The 25,693-nt window shown below is 41.0% G+C and overlaps 1 protein-coding gene across 18 annotated transcripts in view; it reads left to right on the plus strand.

The window, feature by feature from the left end:
• The window catches only part of PLEKHA6 (pleckstrin homology domain containing A6), a 273,958-nt gene that overhangs the window by 172,914 nt on the left and 75,351 nt on the right, over nt 1–25,693 (plus strand). For all 18 annotated transcript variants that reach the window (XM_068269629.1, XM_068269622.1, XM_068269617.1 and 15 more), the window contains 6 exons: nt 1,130–1,234; nt 3,168–3,240; nt 3,848–3,948; nt 5,616–5,791; nt 18,030–18,443; nt 21,785–22,277. In XM_068269629.1, the coding sequence (XP_068125730.1) occupies nt 1,130–1,234; nt 3,168–3,240; nt 3,848–3,948; nt 5,616–5,791; nt 18,030–18,443; nt 21,785–22,277 (1,362 nt within the window). The remainder of the gene's footprint in view (nt 1–1,129; nt 1,235–3,167; nt 3,241–3,847; nt 3,949–5,615; nt 5,792–18,029; nt 18,444–21,784; nt 22,278–25,693) is intronic.

Consider the following 25,693-nt stretch of genomic DNA (forward strand, 5'->3'; position numbering starts at 1 on the left):
CAGTTCTTCATTTTTTTTAAATTACAATATAAAGAAAAAAAGCTACATATTGGTTATTTCAATGATAAATTGTTCAATTGAATAAATGCTACTGTTTGAAAAAGAAACCCCCGTCTCCTCTTCTCATGTACATGGCAATATCGACACGTTACAACCTCACTGGGGAAAGGGCCGTTGTCAGAAGCCAGTTCGATGAGACAGAATTGGAGGATGCAAAAAGGCTAGCAGACAGGATGGACCCCAGGGATGGAGCCCTTTTGTAAAAGCTAATATGTAGCTTGTTATTTCCTGTACATTATGTTGATTGCAATGTGTGAGCTGCACCAGCAGAACACTGTGTTGCTGCATTTCGGAACTTTATTGTGGATCCTCTTGAAATACTGGCAGTATTTTCAATGTTGCACAGCATAAGTATATGGAATTCAAAAGTGTTGAGAGATGAACTCACCCAATGCGGAGGGGGGATACTTCTCCCAAATGATCATTATGGGAAGCATAGTGCATTTTTTTCAATTTGGTACTGGAATGCTGGATGGTTGGATCTTAACCTTTTATAGCAGTGACATTACATTGATTTTTGATGTATAGTGATACATTAATTTTAAATATATAGTAATGATAACAGTCCATTGTTTCTATAGATCTTTCAGGTGTGGGTTCATTTTGTTACCTGTTCGAGCGGCGATGTAAATATTTACCTACCACGGGTTAAGGCGTAATAGTGAGTCCTTTGCGCCTGCGCAGTAGAGCGGATAAGATCGAGTATGGCTATTTCTGCCTTACCCGAACGAAAAGCCACTAGTGCGCCTGCGCAGGATCACGGAGAGGTAAATATATCATCCCTTGTCAAGCTTGTCAGGGGAGGTTTCATAGGAGCCAGCGCTGGATTCCTCTAAGCTATAGAGGTCGGGGAAGCTTCATTGTCCCAATGAGGCTTCCCCTCCTGAGGTAAGTATCCCCCAGATAGTTTTTTTTAATGTTACAGAGTCTCTTTAAACCTGCTGCTTTTTCACCTGGTATGGTTAGATATGATGAATGTAGTGAAGATAGTGGGAGTGGCTTTTTTCTATTAGATTGTTTGATTATTCACCACAAGAAATAACACAAGCCTATGTTCTGTTTCCAAAAGTCATCTCGACAGTCCAAGAAAGGAATTGCCTTTGGAAAGCGCTCAAATTCCATGAGGAGAAATCCAAATGCCGAAGTCACAAAGATGGGCTGGCTGTACAAACAGGCAAGGCTCAAATATATTTGAAATTAAGTTTAATTAAAGATATGCATATTTCATAGATTTCAAAGCATTTCATACCACATTAATAAAGTATAGAATTTTTTTTTCTGGGTTTGGTGCTGCTGGTGGATCTCTACACATAATTAAGCATCCACTGAAGCCAAGCTGTCATAAAAGCCTCCCTTGCTAATCATAATACCTCCCTCCCCTGACTCACCCTGGGGAGGGAGGTTGCCGTACACTTATACAAATTTGATGACTCTTATCAAATCTGCTAAAAATCTAGATCTCATTGTGCTGGCCTAATCAATATTGTTATTGATTTTGAACAACAATTAATTAAATTGATTGGTTGCATGGAAGTTGTTGATCTGTTGGCAGGTCAACGGCCCATATCATTGCACTGCCACACTGTGGTTCAATATATTTTATTTTATAGATTTCATGCTGAAATCTATCAATCCATGACTAGTCTGTGTGGAAGGAATTGATTCCTCTTTGATTAGATTTGATCTGAGAGGAATCAATCATTTGGCCACATCTGGTGCCCATTTATAAGTGTATGGCCACCTTAATATGGCCTCTTATCTCCAGCGACCAGGATGCTGAGCCATTACTAGGCTGATGTCTGAATGTCCTTCAACTACTATAATATGGTTTTGATGAGAGCAGTTGATGCTAGCAACATCATTGTATCTCGAAAATGCTGACATCTTGCAGCTGCTCAGTGTTTCAGCGTCTTTTATTATGAGATAAAAAGCAAAATAGTGACTTTCTATGAGATCACTAATTAAATCACTGCTAGTACTGCTAATTTCTGAGACACAGCAGATGTCCTATTGCAGAGATACGCTTTCCATGTGTGATAATCCCTTCTCTGATTCAACAAGCTGGGCTCATTTTGATGTAATAGGAGTTTTTTTAGCCTTTTAAAATGTTGAGTGTGAAAAATTAACCTGCAGTTAAAGGACCACATGAAAAAATGTAATATTTAAAATTCATGTGTATGCATACTTATAAGAAGTTCATTCCTATCAGAGTAAGATGCATTATACATTACTTTTACCTTATGTTCCTGACACTTACAGCAGGCAGTAAAAATCTGACAGGTTTTGGACTAATCCATCTACTCATGGGGAGTCTCAGTAGCTCCTTAAAAAAAAAAAGCAATCAGTGGAAAGGATACAAAGAAACATACAAAGATGTTGGCCAGCCTCCCTACTCGTTTGCACACTATTCTGGCAGCCTAAGCAACCATCATTCAGTAAGTGCTTTTGAAAATGAAGAAAAACCTGACAATCCCTCATAGGGAGATTGACTAGTCCAAAACCTGTCAGATCTGTCAGATTTTAATTGCCTGTTGTAAGCGGCAGGAAGATTAAAGAAAAATAATTTATAGTATATTTTAATCTAGGAAATGTGTACTTCTGTGTACTCATGTATTTAAAATGTTAAAATTTTTGCGATAGTAGTCCTTTAAATGTATTGAACAGGATCATAAGAGTTGATCAGATCACTGGCAAAGTGGATGTTTCCTTATTCATTCATTCATTATTCATTTGCTAATGCCTAATAATTAAAGTGATCAATGGCATGCAAAACTTCGATCAGAGACCATCATATGAGAAAATCATTACCTTATTTCTTCTCCAGCAAATTTGCAGTTTTCCTTTTTCTGTTGCACCCTATCCGTTTAATTTAGTCATCAGCTATATAACTGCAAATGCTTCATCAACAGTGCTGTCACCATTTCCTGCCTTGTCCGTTGACTCTACCCTTACTTGTGTATTTGCTATGTGTAGTGTGGAGTGCCAAATGGGCTCCCTGACTTAAGTTGATGTCTTGTTTTCCTCTGCATTTTGTTGTATTTTGCCTACCAGAGTACATGACTCTTGTTCCTTTGCCTTTTGATTGTCCTCATCTCTGTTGTCTGCAGGCCAGCTCTGGAGTAAAGCAGTGGAACAAGCGCTGGTTTGTCCTTGTTGATCGTTGCCTCTTCTATTACAAAGGTACACAGCAATTGGCTCAGTCCCAACAGCAGTCCTGTGTTTTAGTGGAAAATGATTCATTGTATGGACAGATTGCTGGAAGACCTCTGCTCCCTTTTGTTACTTAGTCACAACTCACCTATGTACTGACATGGAGCAGGTGGCGTTTGAATAATTTAACAGTACTGTATTGTTTTGTGTTTTGTGAACATACAAAAGCCTATTCACACATGCAAGCATGAAGATGGCCATTTTAACTCCATGGTGAAAATACTGACTTTTGATAAAATCCATGTGCAGCAGCAGAGTTGTTAGAATACTTTGGCAGTGAATGGGTTATGGCTTTAGTATAATAAACATGACCGTGTTATGACACGTCACCCTCCCACGCTCCGTTAATGTACAGTTTATCGCTTTACATAGTACCCTCCCTTTCTCTGTTTATTCTTTTTTTACATATGTGTTTTTGCCTTTTTGTTACGATATAGTTCACTATCTGCTGCCTTTTTCTCTCATATCCATTTTGTATGCCATGTTTTTACATCCTTTGTCTTGCTGTAGTGTTTATGTAGTCTTTTTTTCTAGGCACCTTTCTTTTCACTTTTGCCTTTCTTTTTTACCTATTCAGATGAAAAAGAAGAAGTAATTTTGGGAAGCATCCCGTTGCTGAGCTTCCGCATCTGTCCGGTTCAGCCGTCCGACAACATCAGCCGCAAACACACGTTCAAGGCAAGTCAAATTCTGCTCACTGTACCGAGTATTTCTCTAGATGTAATTTTTTACAGACACCTATTTTTCTTGTAAGAATACACTTTTGCTTTGTGCACAGGGATTAAAGGGAAACTGTAGTGTATATTCATCAAGTACATATTTAAAGCATTAGTTATTTTTCAAGTTCATTTCTAATCCTTTTAATGCTTCATATTTCTATTGATAGCATTGCATGCATGACTGTATGTTCTCCTGCAGGTGGCTATATGGATATCATACAGTAACATCAGTAATCCTAATAAAATGTTGCTGACATTCATTCCACCCTGCCAGTTTGTTGTCATTCCCTGTGACCAGACTGATGGAAGTGCACTGTGATAAGCAAACAGTAAGCACAGTTATGGTGGGACTCCGATGAGCAGGAAACAGTCTGCATATGCTTAGAAGTCCTCCATGTTCTCATATGACTATAAACTATAGCTGGAAACAAAAATGTTAATTCAGTTATTTACATTAAAAGCAGCTTATTCACAGATATGTTTTAAATGTTGACTGTAGTTTCCCTTTAAGCGTGGAATGGTTATATTTTGCTGTGCCAGGCTAACTTCTCAAATTGATTCATTTTTGGAAATGTGAGTGGTTTTCTCAGGATTTGATACTTTGGAGTCTGTTCTCTCTTAGGACAAAAATCGACTTATGACAGTGGCATGTTTTAAGGAGAGCTCAATTTTAGCTGCTAAAGCAGAGCATTTATATGTTAATCCTTAATAACGTAGACGTGTCATCATTGTAGTTACATGGTGTGAGCAGGATATATAGATGCTAATCACAATAAGGAAATATATATACCTATGCGATAAGGGTACCTACCTCTAGCTCTGTTGGAAAACATGACACTGCTTGCAGTCATTTTTGTCCATAAGGTTTATTTTTCTGTGCCAAGACGCCATCTAAATTGTGCAATTCATTTGAGCTTGACCTACACATGGGGGCCTTTGCTGTAAAGGGCTTTAGCCCCCTGTGTATTTGGCATCTCTCACCTGTTCTGTCTTCCCTCCTGTGCTGGAGAGAGGATCCCATGGTACGTACCCCTGCCAAGAGCCTGCACCCTGCAGAGTCGTTGTGCTAGGTAGTAAGTCTTGCTGTACCTGCTGCATGCTTCCATTCCAACCAGCTGCCTGGACCAGGCTGAATATGCATGCTGTATTGATTTTACAAACATAATGTGCATGTAGCCAGCCGAGTGTGCAAGTTCTTCTCATTAACCTGAGTCCTGGAGAATCTCATTTCTGTACACTTTCCTGGGAATGCATGCATGGGAGCCTTCATCTAGATACCTGTTTAATGGTATTAAAACATACTGGGTAGATGTTTAATGTGCATAAACATCTGCTGTTTTCCACAACTGTTTTGGTATATATGTGTGTTCACACTTTTGCAGCACCTTGGTATAATTAGAGCAATGGCTTTCCACACACGGTAAAATCTTTGGTCTAGTGAGCATGTCACATATCTTACTGCGCTAAATGTGGTACTTTAACTGTGAAACATTGTCACCTGATGGGGTTTATTGCTATTCTAACACTGTATACTGTATGTATTTGCATGTTTGTATATGAATGGACAAGCCTCAGAATAATGTTGTTTTACACCCTCACTCTTCCCCCCTTCTAATGTCCTTGCAGGTAACTGTATGCTGGGTAGGGGATGAGTCCCTCCATAATGAAGCCCAAATGTCTCGACAGGCAGAGCACGCCGGCATCCGCACTTATTACTTCAGTGCAGACAGCAGAGAAGAGCAAGAGTCTTGGGTGTCCGTAATGGGGGAGGCATCAAATGTCCAAAACCCTCAGACTCCTAGGTGAGTTACCAATAACTGCTGCTAGTGTCATTACCTGATAGCCAGTGTGTAAATTTATACTAGTGCATAATTTAATAATATTTTTAATTTTGCATCCCTTATTAATATTAAAGAGGATAGGTTTACAACCGCGTTATCACTAATTTTGTACTATATGTTTCTCTCTATTCCTTTAACTCCTGGTGGAGCATAGGACATCTGTAAAGACTCTCCATTCAGATCTATTTGTTGCTGTTCTCTTGAGCTCACTCCAGGTTTTTCCCCATCTTTCTAATTTCTTCTTCCACTTATCTTCTGCATGTTTTTTTTTATACATGTTAACATTATAAGCATCTCAATAACCATCTCTAGCATAAATCTCAGCCTCTTTCACATTGGTCATTGTCTCAGTGATAGGGAACAGGGAAAGGCGTGGCTTCTTAACCACTTGCCGACCGCGCACTCATAACGCGCGTCGGCAAAGTGGCAGCTGCAGGACCAGCGACGCAGATGTGCATCGCCGGCTGCAGGCTAATTAATCAGGAAGCAGCCGCTCACGCGTGCGGCTGCTTCCTGTCAATTCACGGCGGGGGGCTCCGTGAATAGCCTGTGGGCCGCCGATCGCGGCTCGCAGGCTAAATGTAAACACAAGCGGAAATAATCCGCTTTGTTTACATTTGTACAACGCTGCTAACAGTAGCAGCGTTGTAACAGATCAGCGATCCCCAGCCAATCAGCGGCCGGGGATCGATGTCACATGACAGGCAGGAGCCTGTTGGAGGCTGCACAGGACAGATCCGTTCCTGTGCAGCCTCGGATCTCCAGGGAAGGGAGGGAGGAGAGGGGGAATCCTGCGGTGGTGGGGGCTTTGAGGTGCCCCCCCCCCCCCGCCAGCCACACGCAGGTAGGATCGATCAGACCCCCCCAGCACATCATCCCCCTAGTGGGGAAAAAAGGGGGGCGATCTGGTCGCTCTGCCTGGTGTTTGATCTGTGCTGGGGGCTGTAGAGCCCACCCAGCACAGATCAGCGAAAACAGCGCTGGTCCTTAAGGGGGGGTAAAGGCTGGGTCATCAAGTGGCTAAGCCTCATACAAATGCTAAAAAAATGTCTTTGCAATCTGTAGTGTTGTACAGACATAGGGCCCTTTACACTTAATCAGTTGCTCTCAGTTATAACTGAAAGAGAACTGACTTTCAAAGTAATGCCCATGTTTTCCTATGGCACAGTTCACACTTAAAGGGGCACTACAGCGAAAAACTGTAAAATTTAAAATATGTGCAAACATATACAAATAAGAAGTACATTTTTTCCAGAGTACAATGAGCCATAAATTACTTTTCTCCTATAATGCTGTCACTTACAGTAGGTAGTAGAAATATGACAGAAGTGACAGGTTTTGGACTAGACCATCTCCTAATAGGGGATTCTCAGCAAGGATTTTATTCTTTATAAAGATATTCCCGAAAAAGGATTTAAACAATGATGCTGGCCAGCTCCCCTGCTCCCTTCACAGTTTTTTGGCAGTTGGACAGAGCAACTGCTATTCACTAAGTACTTTTGAAAATAAATATATCCCTGAGAATCCCCTATAAAGAGATGGACTAGTCCAAAACCTGTCACTTCTGTCAGATTTCAACTACCTACTGTAAGTGACAGCAACATAGGAGAAAAGTAATTTATGGCTCACTTTACTCTGGAAAAAATGTACTTCTTATTTGTATATGTTTGCACATATTTTAAATTTTACAGTTTTTCGCTGTAGTGCCCCTATAACACGTTTAACTGAAATCTTTTTCACAATGCACTGCTATGGAAAAACCGCGTACCAACGCGCACTACCGCATACCAACTGATTAAGTGTAAATGGGCTCTTTGACTATAGCTGAGCAGTGTGAACTGCTCAATGTAGGGGGGGGGGGGGTGGAGAGATGGCACATGAATGAGCATAGATCTGTGGGAAGAGGCACAAGAGAAGACAGTGCACTCATTTGTAGCTACTCGTCACTGGATTGGTAATGCTGCGGTGGTTCAGCTATTTACATGCTAGATTTGTGGCTGAGACCTCACAAAATGGCCATCTCTGCCAAGTTTCCTCTAGCTTGGGTATGAGGCTGCAGAAACTGGAAAGCAAGCCTTTACTTAAGCTGTAACCATCCACTTGCACTCATGTGGTTGGAATGGAATTTGAACTCTTGAGAACCACTCAGTTGAGTTTGATTAGTGTGTAAAATGTTGTGAGCTCTGGTCCTATTGTGTTGCTTTTGGATGTTCTGGGACTTGGACTACCCTGGAGTCTTGGACTCACTGTTGGACAGTGACTCCAGTAACACATTCCCCCTGGACATCTCTCTGTAGCTTTCTTGAGTACATATACAGGGGTTGGACAAAATAATGGAAACACCTAACATTTTGGCATCATAATGTTTGAACAAGTTTTAAGCAATCAGAACTTGACGTATGTAAAAAAAAATAGTTTATTATTTTTATTTGATATGTTTAATTAAAATAATTGTTTTTTTACAGATATTTAAACCAAAGTTGGTTATAATTTATAAAAATGGCAGATCTCTCAGACTTTCAAAGAGGCCAAATTTTTGGTGCTCATATGGCAGACGCTACTGTAACAGAAACTGCCCGAATGCTTGGCATTTCAAGAGGTACTGTCTCAAAAGTAATGACTGCCTTTGCAAGAGAAGGAAAAACGTCCTCAGCATAGCACAGTTGTGGCCGAAAGTCGAAGTTGTCTGAGAGAGACCGTCGGACTCTAAATCAAATCGTTAGAAAAGCTCGCAAGACCACGGCTCCTAAAATCACTGCAGAACTGAATGAACACCTACAGAAACCAGTTTCCACAAAAACTGTTTGCCGGGAGCTGCACAAATCTGGATTCCATGGAAGAACTGCAATTAAAAAACCTCTGCTCTCAAAGACAAATGTTTCAAAGCGTTTAGAGTGGTGTAGAAACCACCAGAATTGGCCCCTTGAGCAGTGGAAAAATGTGATTTTCTCTGGCGAACCATCGTTTAGCTTATTTCCGACCTCCGGCCCAGTGTATGTTTGGAGACAGCTGAAAGAAGCATTTCATCCAGACTGCCTTCTCCCAACCATAAAACATGGCGGGGGTTCTGTGATGATCTGGGGTGCTATTTCTTGGAAATCCGCCTGGCCTATGATTTCCCTTCATGGATGAATTAACAGCCGAGACTATTTAGGAATTTCAGGCGACCAAGTTCATACTATGGTTCAAGAACTGTTTCCGGAAGGGAATGCCATCTTTCAAGATGATAATGCCCCAAGTTGAGCATCTCATCTGGCCACCACAATCCCTAGACCTCAACATTATTCAACGTTTATGGTCTTTATTAGAGATTCAAGTAAGAAGTCGATTTCCCCTGCCATCGTCTCTAAAAGAACTGGAGGGTGTTTTAACTGAAGAATGGGCTAGAATTCCTTTGGAAACAATTCACAATTTGTATGAATCAATACCTGGGAGAATTGAGGCTGTAATTGCCACAAAAGGTCGACCTACACCATATTAAAATATATTTTGTTGATTTTCAAGGTGTTTCCATTATTTTGTCCAACCGCTGTAAGTGGGACTGATTCGCTTACTTGCAGAAATGGACAAGCAGCATTTTTTAAAAGTTGTCAACTGTTTAACAATACTGTAGTAAACTTGCCAAAACAGGTTTGTATGCTCTCATTTGATGAATCTGGATGAATATTTTTTACCAGCTACAGTTGCATTTCACAAAGTGTAATTTGCTGTCACAAACCTGACTGAGTGTCTCCACTTTTTGTAGTTTTTTTTTTTTTTTTTAACTCAGACTAACAGGATCAGCTAGCACCACAGCCTGCTTGTTGTGATATAGTTTTACATACTGTATATTCCTGCGTATAAGACTACTTTTTAACCCTTGAAAATCTTCTGAAAAGTTGGGGGTCGTCTAATGCGCCGGGTGTCATTGATGCCGGGTGATACGCCCTATCCTGTTACCGCCTCTCAGATCTCCCTGCTGAGGGAGCGCAATCTATTCTTCCATAGCGCTCTGATAAACAGGTAGACAAGGAGAGCTGACCAGTCTACTTAAGGAGAGTTGACCAATGCAACAAGTCAATTGACTATATACTGTTATATACTGGGTAGCACATACAGTACAGCAGCAGTATCTGTTCATACACACAGTACATGATTTTTTTATTTTAATTTGGTGTACGTTGGAAGAGGGGTAGTCTTATACGGCTAGTACATCCCAAACTTTATATTTTAACTGGAAAAGTTGGAGGGTCGTCTTATACGCCCAGTCGTCTTATATGCCGGAATATACGGTAATTGTTCAGAATTAGCTGAGCTTGTCAAGGAAAAGAAGAAAGCCAAGAAAAATCGAAAGTGGGAGTAGTTACACAGAGTAATAGCAAGAGAACAAGATAAGCTATAGAAAGTGTTTATTATTACTGGGTCCAGCAAAATATTTTATATCTGCTGGTGGGGATCAGAAAGGAATAGTAAGTTTTAACCATTCTTTCCTTAATTGGTTTGTGAAGGTACAGTTTTCAGGAAAGAATCGCCCGAGCTAACTGCGATTGGAAAAAAGGTTGTAATACATTGATTATTTCACCATCAATAAACCAATCTGTACTTCCCATCAATTACAACGCTTTATAAAAACATTTTTCTAGTCAACTGTAACAACGCTGTGTCAGCAAGACTTCAGATATCTGATTATTTGGTGATCTGCAGTATCACCAATAATACAGATATACTAAACAGGTAACGTCAAGCTTTATTGCACAAGTGTAGTGATTGGTGCAAACAGTAAGTTACTGATAGTAACTCAGCGGTAACCTCACCAGTGGCGAGGGCCCACTGGTGAGAGAGAATAGTCAGACAGAACAGGCAATAGGCAACAAACGGGCAGATTGAGGTACAGAATCGATAAGCAGGCTCAGAGTGAAGTTCAGGCAAAAAGTCGGCAACAAGATCAGCAGAGGCACAGATTTGCAAGGCAGAAAGAATAGTCAGAGCAGGCAAATGATACACAGATAAATACAATTGGTATGTTTTTCACTACTGATTACAGCTATCAAAGGTCTGAGCGCTAACACAAAGTATTCACAACAACAGACAACGAGCAAATGACATCTCCCAGCTTAAATACAGAAAGCAAATTCAGGCCGCCCGCCCAGAATGCTGAACCAATCAGCAGCATGTGATTGGCAGGTTGGTGTCAGCTGACCGCAAGAGCAGCTGACCCGTCTCCTCAGATTATAAAGGTCCTGCCGCCCCGCCCGCAAGCGCGCTGACCTAATCTGATGTGCAGAGGAGAGACCTGTCCTGCCAGGGGCTGTGCAAGATGTCTGAGAGGATGCGGTAGCCGCCGGGATGACGTCAGACGTGGAAGCGGCGGCCGCAGCACTCTCCGCTGGTGAGGTAATACTGCTATACCTGACATCAACTGGATTTTCATGAAATAATCACCATTAGAATCGTTCACAGTCGATTTTTGGACATCAATGAGATTTGTACCCTTAGTAGGCATTTTTAGGCTTGGTTCACACATAAAAAGGTGTACATTTCCGGTCCAGTCAGGACCAGACAGGACTGGACTGCACTGGAAATGTGCAGATTTATGTGTGAACCAAGCCTTAAGGCCCGTGCTGATGCCTGACCTTAGTCGGCTGAATTGGCCAATAACGACAGTCTCAGACGATAATCAGGCGTGTGTAAGCAGCTCCTGACGCCCAACCTGCTAGCGATCTGCCTGGTGGATCTACTCACTCCCAGCGACGCCAGTCCCATTGATCGTGCTCGCTGTGTGATGTCGCGCACGAGCTGCTCGTTGTACCTTCGTCGTCCAACAACACGGCGCGTCTTCATATACACAGCTGACAGATGCGTGTGAAGCCTGTGTTAAGGCAGTGATGTAAGGCGCAGTGATGTCACCCAACGACTGGCATCATCCATCAAAGATGTGTACGTACCTTTAGAGCTGAAATGTTTGCTGATCACTTCAACAAAGCAGGAAAGTTGTATTGAATATGGAACCATCCTTGGTGCTGTCCTACCTAACGAATTGTGTTCAAAACACATTATTTCAGAGAATAATAAGTAAACGGCAGTCCCAAAATCAATGAAAAAATTGATCCTTAACTGTTTTGCAATTTGGGCAAGTATTACGTGTCCCCAATATATTATTGAATGATCTATTGAATCGTGTGCTAGCATAATGTATGTTCTTAAAGAATTGCTTGCTACATAAGTAATATGGGGTTCCCTCCCTCAAATGATGGAAAGATTTCAGTAGCACTCTGGTGTGATTGATGGAATTGCCTCTCTCTGTCTTTTGGCAAGCTCAAGCTGCGCATTTACTGCAGTCTCAAGGAATAGAACATGTTTGATCATGGATAATGAGAAAGTAATCATTTTATGTTCATTTGTTAAGAAAAACACAAATATAGGCGTTTCTGATTTCTGAGGAATTCCACAGGAGTGCCTATGCAGGTCTGGCATAGCTGATTCATTAATTAAATTGTAAGCAACAGTTTGTGGGAATTTGTGAGCTGGAACATATCTTGGTGAACTGAAAAAAGATCTTCTTTGCAGATAAGTAAGATTGAAAATCACCATCTGCGAGAATGTTTAAAACACAAAGGCAAAGAAAGGTTCCTACGTGGGAGTGATTAAAGGCTATGAATCTGACATTGAGATTTCCATGCTTTTTGTGTCTTTAAATAAAGGATTATACTTATCAGAGGAATTTTTTAATTGGCATATGCAGGGCAGAGAGCACATTTCATAAGGAGGAGGAGAAGAAGTACATTTGTTGGGGTTGAGGTACATCTGTTTACTGGTCAGCCCATGCAAAGGCAAACTCTAAAAATTAACAGCAGGACAAGTGCTATAGTGAATAAAGCTATTTTAACCAATTTTGTAAATGGTAGTGTTGGTGTTTCGAATTTGGGTTATTGAAATTTGGAAACCTGAATCTGCCTAGCACCACACTTCAGCACCCAGAAATTTTGACAGGGTCAGGGGGAGTTTACTTATTTGCACTTCACGTGATGTGCAAATAATTCAACTCCCCCAGACCCTGTCCACATTTCTGGGTGCTGAAGTGTGGTGATGGGCAGATTCAGGTTTGTGGATTTCAATACCTCAAATTCGAACACCGACACTAACAAATGGTAACGTTTACAATTTGTTAATGGACTTCTTAGTAGAGCTAATTATGAGGAAGGATTACCTCATAAAGAGCTTGATGCACATAAGGCTGGCAATTATACCAGTCCTAACAACAGCTCTGCTCTTTAATTTATTAGTACCACGTATGTTACCACGGCAATGTGTGCATTGCTACAGTAAGGGGTGCTCCCTGGCTCTAGGACCAGTAAAATTACCAGCTTTTCGTGCATCAGACCCAAAGTTTGTTAAAGGTCTGAAGAAACCAACTCTTAAAGAGACACTGAAGCGAAAAAAAAATGATGATTTTATGATTTGTATGTGTAGTACAGCTAAGCAATAAAACATTAAGATCAGATATATCAGTCTAATTGTTTCCAGTACAGGAAGAGTTAAGAAACTCTAGTTGTTATCTCTATGCAAAAAAGCCATTAATCTCTATGACTTTCAAAGTCGTGGAGAGGGCTGTTATCTGACTTTTATTATCTCAACTGTAAGTGAACTAATTACTTTTTCTCTGCCAGAGGAGAGGTCATTAGTTCACAGACTGCTCTGAAAGAATCATTTTGAATGCTGAGTGTTGTGTAATCTGCACATATTAGAGAATGATGCAATGTTAGAAAAAACACTGTATACCTGAAAATAAAAATATGAGGATATTTTCTTTGCTGCTAATCTTCTAGTAATTATTCATAGTACACAACCAATTCACTATATCATATATTTTTTTTCGCTTCAGTGTCTCTTTATAAGGTATTTTAGGGGTTGTTTGATCAGTGGCATACCAGCTATATCGATCTTCTGGTCAGTGGAACCTTTAAATATCAGGAGTTTGGATTTATTTCAGATAGTTTTGTAACGAGAAAACAATAAAATTGACTAATAGCTTGTTAAATTTTGTTCAGAAAGAAAAAAAGGATTTCTTATTAATAAACAGAAGTGATGTGAAGCAGCTTGGCACTATTAAAGCATTTATTAGCCCAGTGATTGTGTATTCAGAACCAATCAGCATAAAGGCACATTAGTTGCAATACTTATGAAGCTAAGGATCAGCACCACCACGAGGACGTATTTCAAGCTCTTTTAATGCATAAAAAATAGATAGGTAGCTATAACCAGTGGCAGATGCTATTTCGGAAGTGGATGTCTTTTATCAAGCTGTATAGGCTCTCACAGCTGTATAGGCTCTATACAACGTGATAAAGGAATCCACTTCCAAAACGGGGCCTGTCACTTGTTATGGCTACATCTCTATTCTTTATGCATTAAAGAGCTTGATACATCCACGTGGTGCTGCTGATCCTTTGCTTCTTAGTTGAGGCCCTGTTGGGTTACAGGACCATTTCAGCTAAGCACATCTTTGCCCTTGTTTGGGTGCTTGTCAACTCTGCTTACAGTTGCAATACTTATGGCGGCGGTGTGGGTGGAGGACGTTGCAGCATAGCCTGACGACCATTTCACTAGACTTCGTTTTCTCTTAGGCTCTGATATGCAGCTCACAACTGCAATGTCCTGCACCCCCACCACAACCATGATAAGTATTGCAACTAACATGCCTTTATGCTGATTTGTACTGCATACAACAGTCACAGTCACTGTGCTGATAAATGCTTTAATAGTGCCAGCCTCTTAAACTCCCTTCACATACTCCGATCAGAACACACGCCCCCCCCCCCCCCCCCAATAGCCACGACCAGGCTGCCAACTAGGCTGCCGACATGCTGGACTAAATCACTCTGGACATATCACTCTAGACTAAACCATTCAGCCCCCTTTTTCAGGTCACATTTTTGGAACTGCTCTGTGTGAAATAGACACTGTTGCTACTGCTGCTCTCTATTGGTGACTGCATGCTGTGTCTCTGTGTGTCTCTTGCTATTTCTATGTCCTAGCCTTGAGCTTTGTACTGTGCCAAACCCAATTCTGGGCATGACCTAGTCATGCTTGGCAAAATAAATGATTCTGATTCTGAAGCTGCTTCACATCAATTCTGTTTACTAAGCAACTGCATCATTGGCTTAGAACATGTTAAGCATTAGGTCTTTTGATACACAGCTCTAACTCATCTACTCATTGCAATCTGGTAACTGTGTGCCTGCTGCTCTCTTGTTTGGTTACATTTCTTATTAATAAGATTACTAAGTTACAGCACACCTTCACTTTTCTGTTTTTAGTGGCCCTAATTTCTATTTTCATAGCTACCACTTTAGTGGTTACCTCTTCCCCCAAACACCCACTCATTACCAGGTCTGTGGAGTTGGTACAAAAATCAACCGAGTCAACCGACTCCAAAATGGCTATGACTCCTTGACTCCGACTCCTTAGTCTAATACTTACCAGGGCTGTGGATTTGGTACAAAAATTAACCGACTCCAATTCCTGACTCCGACTCCTCAGTTTATGAAACTTCCGACTCCAGGTACCCAAAATTTTCCGACTCCTCGACTCCAACTCTGACTCCACATTACTCACCTGAATTTGCCGAAGGTCCAGCAATAATGTTACACCAGAATTTCCAGCCAGGGGTCTTTTAACATGTAGAGACAGGTCACTGTCATTACAAAAGCCCCGGTCTCCCATAGTGATGGAGTGAGGGGGGCACAGTGGTGTGTGAGCAGTAGGTGGGTTCTGGGTATCCAGAACAGGTGTTTGGGGAGTGGAGGGAGGAGTAGGGATAGGGTACTGATTGGAGCTGGGCAATTCGAGGTGCAGTGGCTCCATACACTGTTTGCCAGATTGATTGTGGGATTACTTGACCCCAAAGTGGACATCCCTCAAAGATTAGTATGGTGGGTTTTGGTGAATTGACGTTTCAGTGTTAAGTTACTTGGGTGTTAGTTAAGAAAAGTTATTACTGGAATTGGATTTTAATACCTTAAACATAATCCATATTTTTAAGTTAGTATGAGAGCCTTTAATGGCATGTTAAATAACAATGGAAAAAGTGGACATCCCTGATGTACATAACTCTGTACTGATGAATACTTTAACTACAGTTTGATGAACAGTTTGAGAAGTGAAACTTAGAGATAAAAGTTAATTGGATTTACTGGCATTCATAAATTGACTCTTTACATCCAAGGCCTTTGGAGTTGTTATTTAGATGGTATCTGTTAACATTGTTAAAAGCCTTTATAGCATCTGGCCAATATATTGAGCTGTCTTCTTGGAATACAGAAAACAGTACTGTACACTATCAGCTTTCCTGATATTTTTTGTATTTGTTTTGTTAACGAAGCCCATTTGTTCTGGGAAGAGGGTAATAAACTGGTAATACATTATGATAGATGAGCAGCTAGACTATTTCACAAATTGTAATATCTGGATTTAGGAGAGCTGTTTTGGTCTATAAGAGCTGTGCATTTGAGGTATATTTCTCTTTTTAGGATTAGTTTATGTTGGATAATATAATAGATAATACCAGTTTTCATTACATGATTGTAAATGGAAACTAATGTGTGATTTATTCAGAATTACAAAAAAAGGAGGGCCACATCCATATGGTCCACTGGTCTCATTAAGTGGATCCTGAAGTAAGGGGAATATGGAGAGTTTTGATACATTTAAAATGCATACACACTCATTTTCTAACTTAACTCATGATTTATCTCTCCTTAACTGACTTAACTCATGATGTACCCCTTATTTGACTTAACTCAAGAGTATCTCTCCAGGGCCCATTTGCAATTAACTTTTTTCTCCTGACTTTTCTCATTGGCAATATTTTTACAGCTTGTCAATACAATGCCTTTTAAACCACCAGCAAGCAAGAAAATAATAGAAAATAAACAATAATTTCAATAATACTTTTTCACCTACTTATTGGTGCTTTTTCAATTGCAAAGTGTTGAAAATGAAAATAAATAACTCCTATAGGAAACTTATGAGAAAACGTTAATTGCATATGGGCCCTTATCTTTTTATCTCATTAATTGTCTCTCCTTTTTATCTCATGCATTAGCTGTCTTTATAGTTAAAGTGTACCTGAGCCAAAGCTTGGCATTCAAAATCATATAGAGAGGGAAGCCTCTGGATCCTATTGAGGCTTCCCTTCCTGCTGTGTTGTCCCCGCTGCTGAGCGCGGCTCCCCTCTACATCGTGGCTGTGCAGCTCCTCTTCTTGAAGCGTGGCCATGCGAGCCCGCCCACACATGAGCAGTACCACTGGCTTACTGTGCATACGCGGGCGGACCTGGTCCGCTATTGCGTAGCCACGCTGCAGGAAGAAGAGCTGCGCGGCCCTGATAGGATTAGTGACAGTGGCTTGTCGCTAATCTTCTGGGGGGGGGGGCATGCTCAGTGACGGGGACATCAGAGCAGGGAGGGAAGCCTCAATAGGATCCTGAGGCTTCCCTCTCTTTAGGTAAGTATCTGATTTTGAATCCCAAGCTTCGGCTCGGGTACTCTTAAAGGTGAAAAATAAGTAAGCTATGTGAATCCACCCTTTTGTTTCTTATCTCATCAACACAATTTATCAACAGCCGGTGTAGTGTGAGAGATCACCTGAATGCTTAATAACCAAATTCATTGTCTTCATTGTCATTTACTACTCTATTAGGTCATCAGTAATTATTGATTTTTTTTTTTACCTTAACCAGCACTTAATGCAGACATCTAGCATACTGTATATTATATTTCCAGTGTTCTTCTTCTTACAGCAAGTTATAATTACCTGCTGTGTCTTTACCAGCCAAATCCTTCCCGTAGCCCGGGAGTCACCCGATTCTGGCGCCTAGCCCTGCCCCCTGCTAAAAAAAAGCCATTTATAACATACACTGCCTTCAGTTTTCAGCTATGGCATTTGTCCTTTTCAAATGTCAGAAAAGTATAAAGATCAGGAAGTAGGCAACATATGCTTCACTACTACTTCTCAGTAGATTATGCATTTTGAGAAAGGTTCCCTCAAGAGCACTCAACCAGCAGGCATCTGCTGCATCCACAGATTGGGAACTGTCATGCAATCAGGTTGAAACTAGCTGGAATTGGGCAGCTGTCATCTCATAGCTCTTGGCAGTTTTGAATGAATACACATGTAAACACTGAACTTTTAAAGATTATCTTGCAATTATGTTTTACAGGTTGGAGAGGCAGGACATGGAAAATATTCCTCCTGTGAGGGACCATGATCCAGAAACGCGAAGCCGTGGTGAAGGGGATGGAAGAGGTTCTGAAAAATTGGAAAGGAGATCTGAATGTAGAAATGACTTAGCCAAATTTAATGGCTCAGGGGTCTCTTCAGATAGAACTGCAGAACTGGATCCCTCAAGACATCTACCTGAAGTAGAACGTCCTCCACAGCCCAGTGGGTGGAACTTTGTCCCATCCCCTGGTCGACCATCTAGTAAAGCCTTTCCAGAAGGAAATGGACAGCATCGGACAAGCTTAGCACGTACACACCCAGAAAAAGTGGCACAAAGACAAAACTCTATGTCACAACTACAGCAGTGGGTTAATCTACGCAGAGCTACAGCTCCTGCAGAAGAAATGCAAAGGTAACTGGAGTAGGTGGATTCATGTGTTAAAAGGCAATATATCTGCTTAGAGATGAGGAAATGAAATATAGTAAAGTCAGACCTAATATCTACCACTATCACAAAGTTTAGTAAAATGTAAAATACCTTTGTATACAAACATATAGGATGTACATTTAATACAGAGTGAAATGCACTATAAATTCCTCTTTTCCTATGTAGCTGTTGCTTACAGTAGGTAGGATTGATCTGATCTTTCTAGCAAACTTTGGACTAGTCCACCTCCACATAGGGAATTATCGAGAATACCTGTATTTTTGAAACACCCACAGCACAGTGGAACAGTCCAACTGTCAGAATAGTGGGCAGGCTGGCTGACATATTTGTATAGGTACAGGGATTGCTTTTGAAAAGAATTAAAGTGGATCCGAGATGAACTTTTACTCATTGCATAATTGTGTTCCTTTCCTATAGTTTATAGGGCATTCCTCAAGCCAAATACTTTTTTGTTTTTGTTTTAATATTCAAATTCCTTATAAACTAAATAGGCCCCACCCACAGTTTTCAGAGAGCCTTGGCAGTAGCAAGGGCTCATGGGAGCTCAGTCTGGGCAGGAGGAGGTATTACTAGCCAGAGATTTCAGAGGCAGAGGGGAGGAGGGGGGGATTAGGTTTTTTCAGTCTGAGTGCTGATGGTGCAGATAAGCCTGCCTCTGTGTAATGTTTACAAACAACATGGCTGCTGTCATTGTATCACAGTAAGAAATAATCATATTCTATTAAAGCAGTATGCAGACAGATTTGCTGTTTAAACCATCTAAACTGTACATAAGATATATAGACAAGTTACTTGTCATAGTTAGTTTTTCATCTCGGATCCGCTTTAAGGAAACTTTGAGAATCCCCAATCAAGAGAGTGACTTGTCCAAGATCTGTTAGAGCTGTGAGATTAATAATACCTACTGTAACAGGGATATAGAAAAAAATGATAGTGCATTTTACTCTACAACAGATGTACCTCTTATAAGAATGCGTACATACAGTATATTTTAAATTATTATTTTATTATATGACATTTTGTTTCACAATAGTGAAATAGCAACTTGGCCCAGTTTTCATGTATGCGATTGTTTGTGGACTGTCTACCAAATTTACGTTTTCAGATTTTTAAAAAAGAGTAGTAGGGCATTCCTCCTCTGAGAACTACTACCCTGGTGCTACAAGCTACAGGGCTGATATTATAGCAGCTAGGGGACTGGCTGGCACTTATTTCTAAGCAGTTTTTTAGAAGGAAAACAGTGGCCCTTTTTCCTATTTTTTTCTTTTAATTATGCAATGTTAATAAAACGTGGCCAATTTTCTTTAATACCTTATAAATATGGGCTGTGATTCCAAATAGAAGTGCGGCTGCATGGCCGTGCGCATGCTCGCTCCCACGCATGTCAGCGGGAGCTTACTGCGCAGGCACAGTACGAAGTTTTCTTGTACTGCGCCTGCGCAATAAGCTCCCGCTGACACGCACGGTAGCGAGCACGTGCACGGCCGTGCAGCCGCACTTCTATTCATCTAGTTAGACGGATAATTACGCCAGTGGCGACGAACGGCACATCGGAGGAGGACAGCGCGGGACATTCCAGCTGCAGGGGGCCGATAGAAGCCCCAGGTAAGTGGCAGATTTTGTTTTTTAAAAGATCAACAGAACTCCTTTAAAGTAAACCAGTGATGAGTGAATAGGAAAAATCGATACTTACCCGGGTCTCCTGCAGCCCCATAAGCACGTGTTAGTCCCTTGTTGTCCTCCCGCGTTCTGCCATTCAGCGACGAAAAGCCCCAGCAACAGGCTCAGTCGCATCATTCGTGGCCTTCTGCGCATGTGTGGGAGGTCTGCGCATATGCAGAAGGTCATGACTGATGCCACTGAGCCTGTTACTGGGGCTGATCGGGCCTGAATGCAGACTGCAGGTGGACGGCCAGGGACTCAGAAGGGCTTATGGAGCTGGAGGAAGCCCTGGGTAAGTATCGATTTTTCATATTCACTCAGCTCTGGTACACTTAAAAAAGTACATATAGCAGAGAGACTTGAGTATCTTATAGCCGCATGCTAAAGTTGGTTAAACTTTTTAGTGCCCGATATTTCCAATACCTAAGGTTGACAATACCTGTGCTTGTAGGCACATCCTTAGTTTGGGTCTGCTCCATAATTGTAGCAGTTTATTATATTTAAGATATGGGGCTCTGTTCACAAGGAATGCTTCGTTAGATAAGAGTTATTTCTGCACTGGCTTATTTTTGCAATAGCAGAATAACACATTCTAAGGGCTCGTTCCCATTGCGTTGCATTAGCGTTTTGTTATTTCTGACACAATTTTTATTTCCGATTCCCGGCGCTTGGGTGAGCTTTTCTAAGCGTTTTTCACAAGAAGGAAGTGAACTCTTTGATCTGGAAAAGAATAAATACAATGTATTTCTTCTTAAAAACGTGAACGCAATCGCTACACAAAGCAATTTTGTGAGCATTTTGCTTTTTGCCTATACCTTCCATTGAGGCGGAATCATTTCAAAAAAGGCAGTGCTTTGCTGAGCGGATCGGAAACGAACCGCTCAGATGTGAACTCTCATAGAGAATCATTGCACAAGCGCTTCCAGGGCAATTTTGAAAATCACCAACGCTTAATAAAAACACAAAACGCCTCCAGTGTGAACGAGCCCTTAATGTCAGTTCACAAAGCTTTTATCTCAGGAGGTATTCCAAAGACTGAATCTGGATTTGTGTGGTATTTCATTGATTGATTCTTTATTGCATTGGAAACCAGCTGTAATAAAGTTATCATACAAACATGTAAACTGCATTGCTTTAAATGTACAGTACAGGTAGTCCCCGGTTAACGAACGAGATAGGGACTGTAGGTTCGTTTTTAACCTGAATCTGTTCTTAAGTCGGAACATTATGCCATTTCTGTTCCCTGTACCTCCTCTGTGCCTCCCTCTTGCCTCCAGTGTCCCCTTTTGTGTCACCTCTGACCTCTGTACCTGCTTACACAAGTTTAAAAGCCATTTTTTCTTTGAAATTTTTAACATCGATTTTCTCAAAAACTACAAGTCCAATTTGGAAAAAAAAATGTTAGACTTGTCTCCATGGAAACACTGAATCCATGCCGTTCCTATTGGCGGGTCGTTCTTAAGTCGGGGGTTCGTAAGTTGGGGATTACCTGTATATAAAATTATGTGATGAGTAGAGATCATTTTTCTTAAAAGCCCAAATGCAAAATCCTCGATTTCTGTTAAACAACAGAAGTGAATATACAAAAATATATTTTCATTACGGTTACTTCTGATTTCTGTAAATGTTTTTTTTCCCAACAGCCCAAGCAGATATTTCCCAGATGCGCACCACATGTCTGAATACTATTCTCGGTACCCTCCACAGTATTCTGATGGCTATCAGTACTACACTCCAGCAGGATCACGGCCTGACAGCATTTGCTCTGTGTCAGCTTTTGATAGAGTTATACCTCAGTGGGACTTGGAGGACAGGCAGCAGGTCTTTCCTAACAGAGCGTCATATCAGACGCGGGACTGGAAGGACCCTAATGTTTACGGACGACCAGTAGAACTGTGGGCTCCTCGTCCTGTTTTGTATTACCAGGAGGCAGATGCAGCATGCGGATCTCTCCGTCGCCTTTCCCTGCAGCCTCGCTCTCGTTCAGTACCGCGCTCTCCTAGCCAAGGGGCCTACAGCAATCGTCAAAGAGTCTATTCTCCTGTGCGCTCCCCTAGTGCTCGATTTGCATCTCGGAATGAAAGCTTTGCAGAACCAGCTGCATACACCATGAGGCGCTCTATAAGTTCTCCAAAAGTAAGTGTTGTGACAAATTGTCAAATGCCTATGCGTGCTTTCAAATAGGAAATTGTATTCCCAAGGTTACTTCTCCAGTTCCCGGGCTTTATATTGTTTCTAGGTAATAAAAAAAGAGTTTTAGCAAAAATATACAACCCTGATATGAAGGAGGGTGAACAGCAATGATGCAACGATTTGTCACAGATTTCATCTACGGTTGATCAATGAGAAGCAAATAATTCCAAGTTCATGCAGAATTATGCAAATATTTTATGCAAATGTATGCAGCTTGAACATGGACCAATCAAATTCCAACTTTTATAATTTAGTGTTTTGTCACATTGGGCTTTATTCACAAAGCATTACCGCATTCAGTAATGCTGAAAACAGATGATTTTACCAATCACCTTCCCAAGTTACAATTCACTAAACCCATCCCTGCACACAAAATCACAGTTCCCAACTAGTGAGGTAAATTACCAACTTGTGCGGTAATTACCTTCGGGAAATGTCAATTCACAAAGATTTCCACATGTCATTTACCGGACAAAAGTGTTCGGTATTTTTCTCCAGCTCACAGCAGCCGATAACTGGCTCTCCCCATGCTGTCTCTGTGTGATAGATTTGACAGACAGCTTTTGGGGAAAGCCAGGCAGCCAATATGGAGAGCCACACAGCCTGCTTCTCATTCTGATTGGATGTAACAGGGATGCCGGTGGGTCTTTCAGTGTATCAAAGCAGAAGAAGCTGCCAATTCTGCGGGCATCCCTGCATCCCTTTAAATGTGCATATTTGTATTATAGCACACAGAAGAGCTCCCCCTGGTGGCTGCAGCACATTTAACCACTTAACGATCGCCTAACGCCGATAGGCGTCGGCAGGTCGCTCGTTCGAGCGGCCATTCCATGTCGGTTGGCGGAGGGTGAACCCCCCCAGCAGGACATCCCCCTAGTGGGGAAAAAAGGGGGGGAAGTCTGATCGCCCTGCAGCAATCCTGATCTGTGCTGCGGGCTGGAGAGCCCACGCAGCACAGATCAATGAAAATGTACGTGGTCGGGATGACCGTATGCACAGTCCGGAAAACCTCCGAGTCACACACACAACTCCTTGCCTGCTTGCTGCCCTGCTAGAAGGCTGGTAAGTGACGCTTACCGACCAGGGCTTAGTGAATTGAGGCATGTTTGTTCGGGAAATTACCAAACTTCTGCCTCTGTGAATTTGGAAAAAAAAAGTGTAAAATACCGCATGAGGTATTTTACCATCCAAAATGATTTTACCGAACTGCTTATTGTGAATAGAGCCCATTATGCAGTAATAAAATATACTTGTATGTAGTTGCACTGTTTCTGCACAAACATTGGTCCTGACGGATTCATTTTTGTAGCAAAGACAGATTTTTTAAAAATTTGTGCTGTATGGTCAGCCATTAACACTAGTCAGAGCCAGTTTATAATGAGTACTAAAGTCTTTCTAGCTGTGGTACCATAGCTACTTAGAGCTTCTCACAAAGAAAAGAATGCACACTTTCTACCACCTACTATAACATTGAAAAAAAATGTAGATGGACTTTCTTTAGCAGCCCACATACTGATTTGTGGTAGATCAGGTATATGAACGATATCTGGAAGATAACTATCGTTTATGTGTTTTACCACACTGCACCATTTACTGTTAGACCAGATTTCAGCAGAAATCTTGTCCAATATCGAGCTCCCTGCTGCAGCCGCAAGCTATGTATGTCCCGATGCAGTGCAAGGCTATGACAAACCTCAATCCCACACTGTCACTGCCTTTTGCCTACTTTGAGGATTTCACAGAAATGTGATATTGAACACTTGCTAAACTCAGACTCAGTACAATCCCGTAAGGCCAAAAAGAGAAGAGCCATTGATTCAGTTATGCTGGTGTGGCGTGCGAATACGTATTATGCTTGTATATCAAGATGTTGCTTATCAAGTCAAAATTTCATAAAAAATGTTGCTTGTCTTTCAAAGTGCTTGCAAACCAAGTTCCTTGCAAGCCAAGGTTTTACTGTATATTGTAAATACATTTTTATTAGTCAAGTTTTATTTTTATCTGTTGTATTACCTTTTATTTGATTGGCAACCTGATTGTGTGAAATCTTAGCAACTGTGTTGTATGAGTTTGAGATAGATTGAATATAACTGGCTAAATTGGATCAGATATTGCTCAGATGTTAACGTGGCCATCCATTATGAGACCAGGAAGATGATTGATGTCTAACTGTTATGAATCATTTATGGTAACTGCTTTCCAGCTTCCACTATTTGTTAGCAGGTCAGGAATCTGTAGTCTGTTATAATTTTAATCTCTCTGCTGCTGCTAACTTTGTATTACTCAATGCAGTACACAACTATGAAGCTTTCGCTTGCTGGAGCCACATAGAACAATTGAACATTAGTCTAGAGGTCTAATATATATATTTTTCTTAGATTCTATGATTTATTGGCCCTAATGTCTAATTTGAAAAAAGTGTTAACAAAGTGTTGTCTGTAGTAAGGTTGACCAAAGTTTGCTTCTGCCAGGATTGTCAAATGTATCCAAATGCCGTGCATTCTGTGCATTTTCAGGTCTCTTTCAGAGTGGAATGTGCCTGAAGGTGGCACAGGGTGTTAAGGATCAGGGAAATAATTAGTGTGCTGCATTTATGTTAATGTTTGCATAATCCGCCCATTCTTCCTAGCTGTCTGTTGTGTTGCTAAGGTGTAACAAGGTTTAATGCTGGGAATACACCATACGTTTTTTTCGGTAGATAGATGGTTCGATAGATAATTTCCTACATGTCCGATATTGCTTTTGATCGTTTTACCGCTCGATTTCTCATAGAAGTGAATGGAAGTAGATAAGAAAATATAAGAGAATCGAGCGGAGAATTGTTCGGACGGAAAATCGACCGAAAAAAACGTATCGTGTGTACCCAGCATTAGGCCAAAGGGATATAACTGTATACATTTTTGTTTGCTGTAAGCAGATGCCATACTAGTCCAACACCATTTAATATTTTGTACTAAATTATGACCCGAATTAAAAGGTGGAGGGCCTAAAGAACAAAAAGGTGTCAGAAAAATGCCCATATTTCTCCACAATATCAACATATTTCATAAATGAATTTAAGGTATTCTTTCACAGTCTTATGATAAAAGCACATATTAACCATAATAATAATAATCCAATAAGAAATGACTTATTTAGCTTTTCTATCCTGTGCTTTAGCTTTCATTGTCAGATTTATCTGAAATATTATATGAACAATAGAAGAATATTTCTGTTGGTTTCCATCTTTACTGTTTTTCTGTGATGCCAAAAGTGATTTAACTTGTGTCCTATTTTTTTTTCCAAACCCAGTGTTAATTTTCCCTCCCTACTACCCCAGCTTACTGTCCCTCCCACAGCAAACATTACATTGACACTTT

Source organism: Hyperolius riggenbachi, chromosome 2 (genome assembly GCF_040937935.1).
Source record: "Hyperolius riggenbachi isolate aHypRig1 chromosome 2, aHypRig1.pri, whole genome shotgun sequence".
NCBI lineage: Eukaryota > Metazoa > Chordata > Amphibia > Anura > Hyperoliidae > Hyperolius > Hyperolius riggenbachi.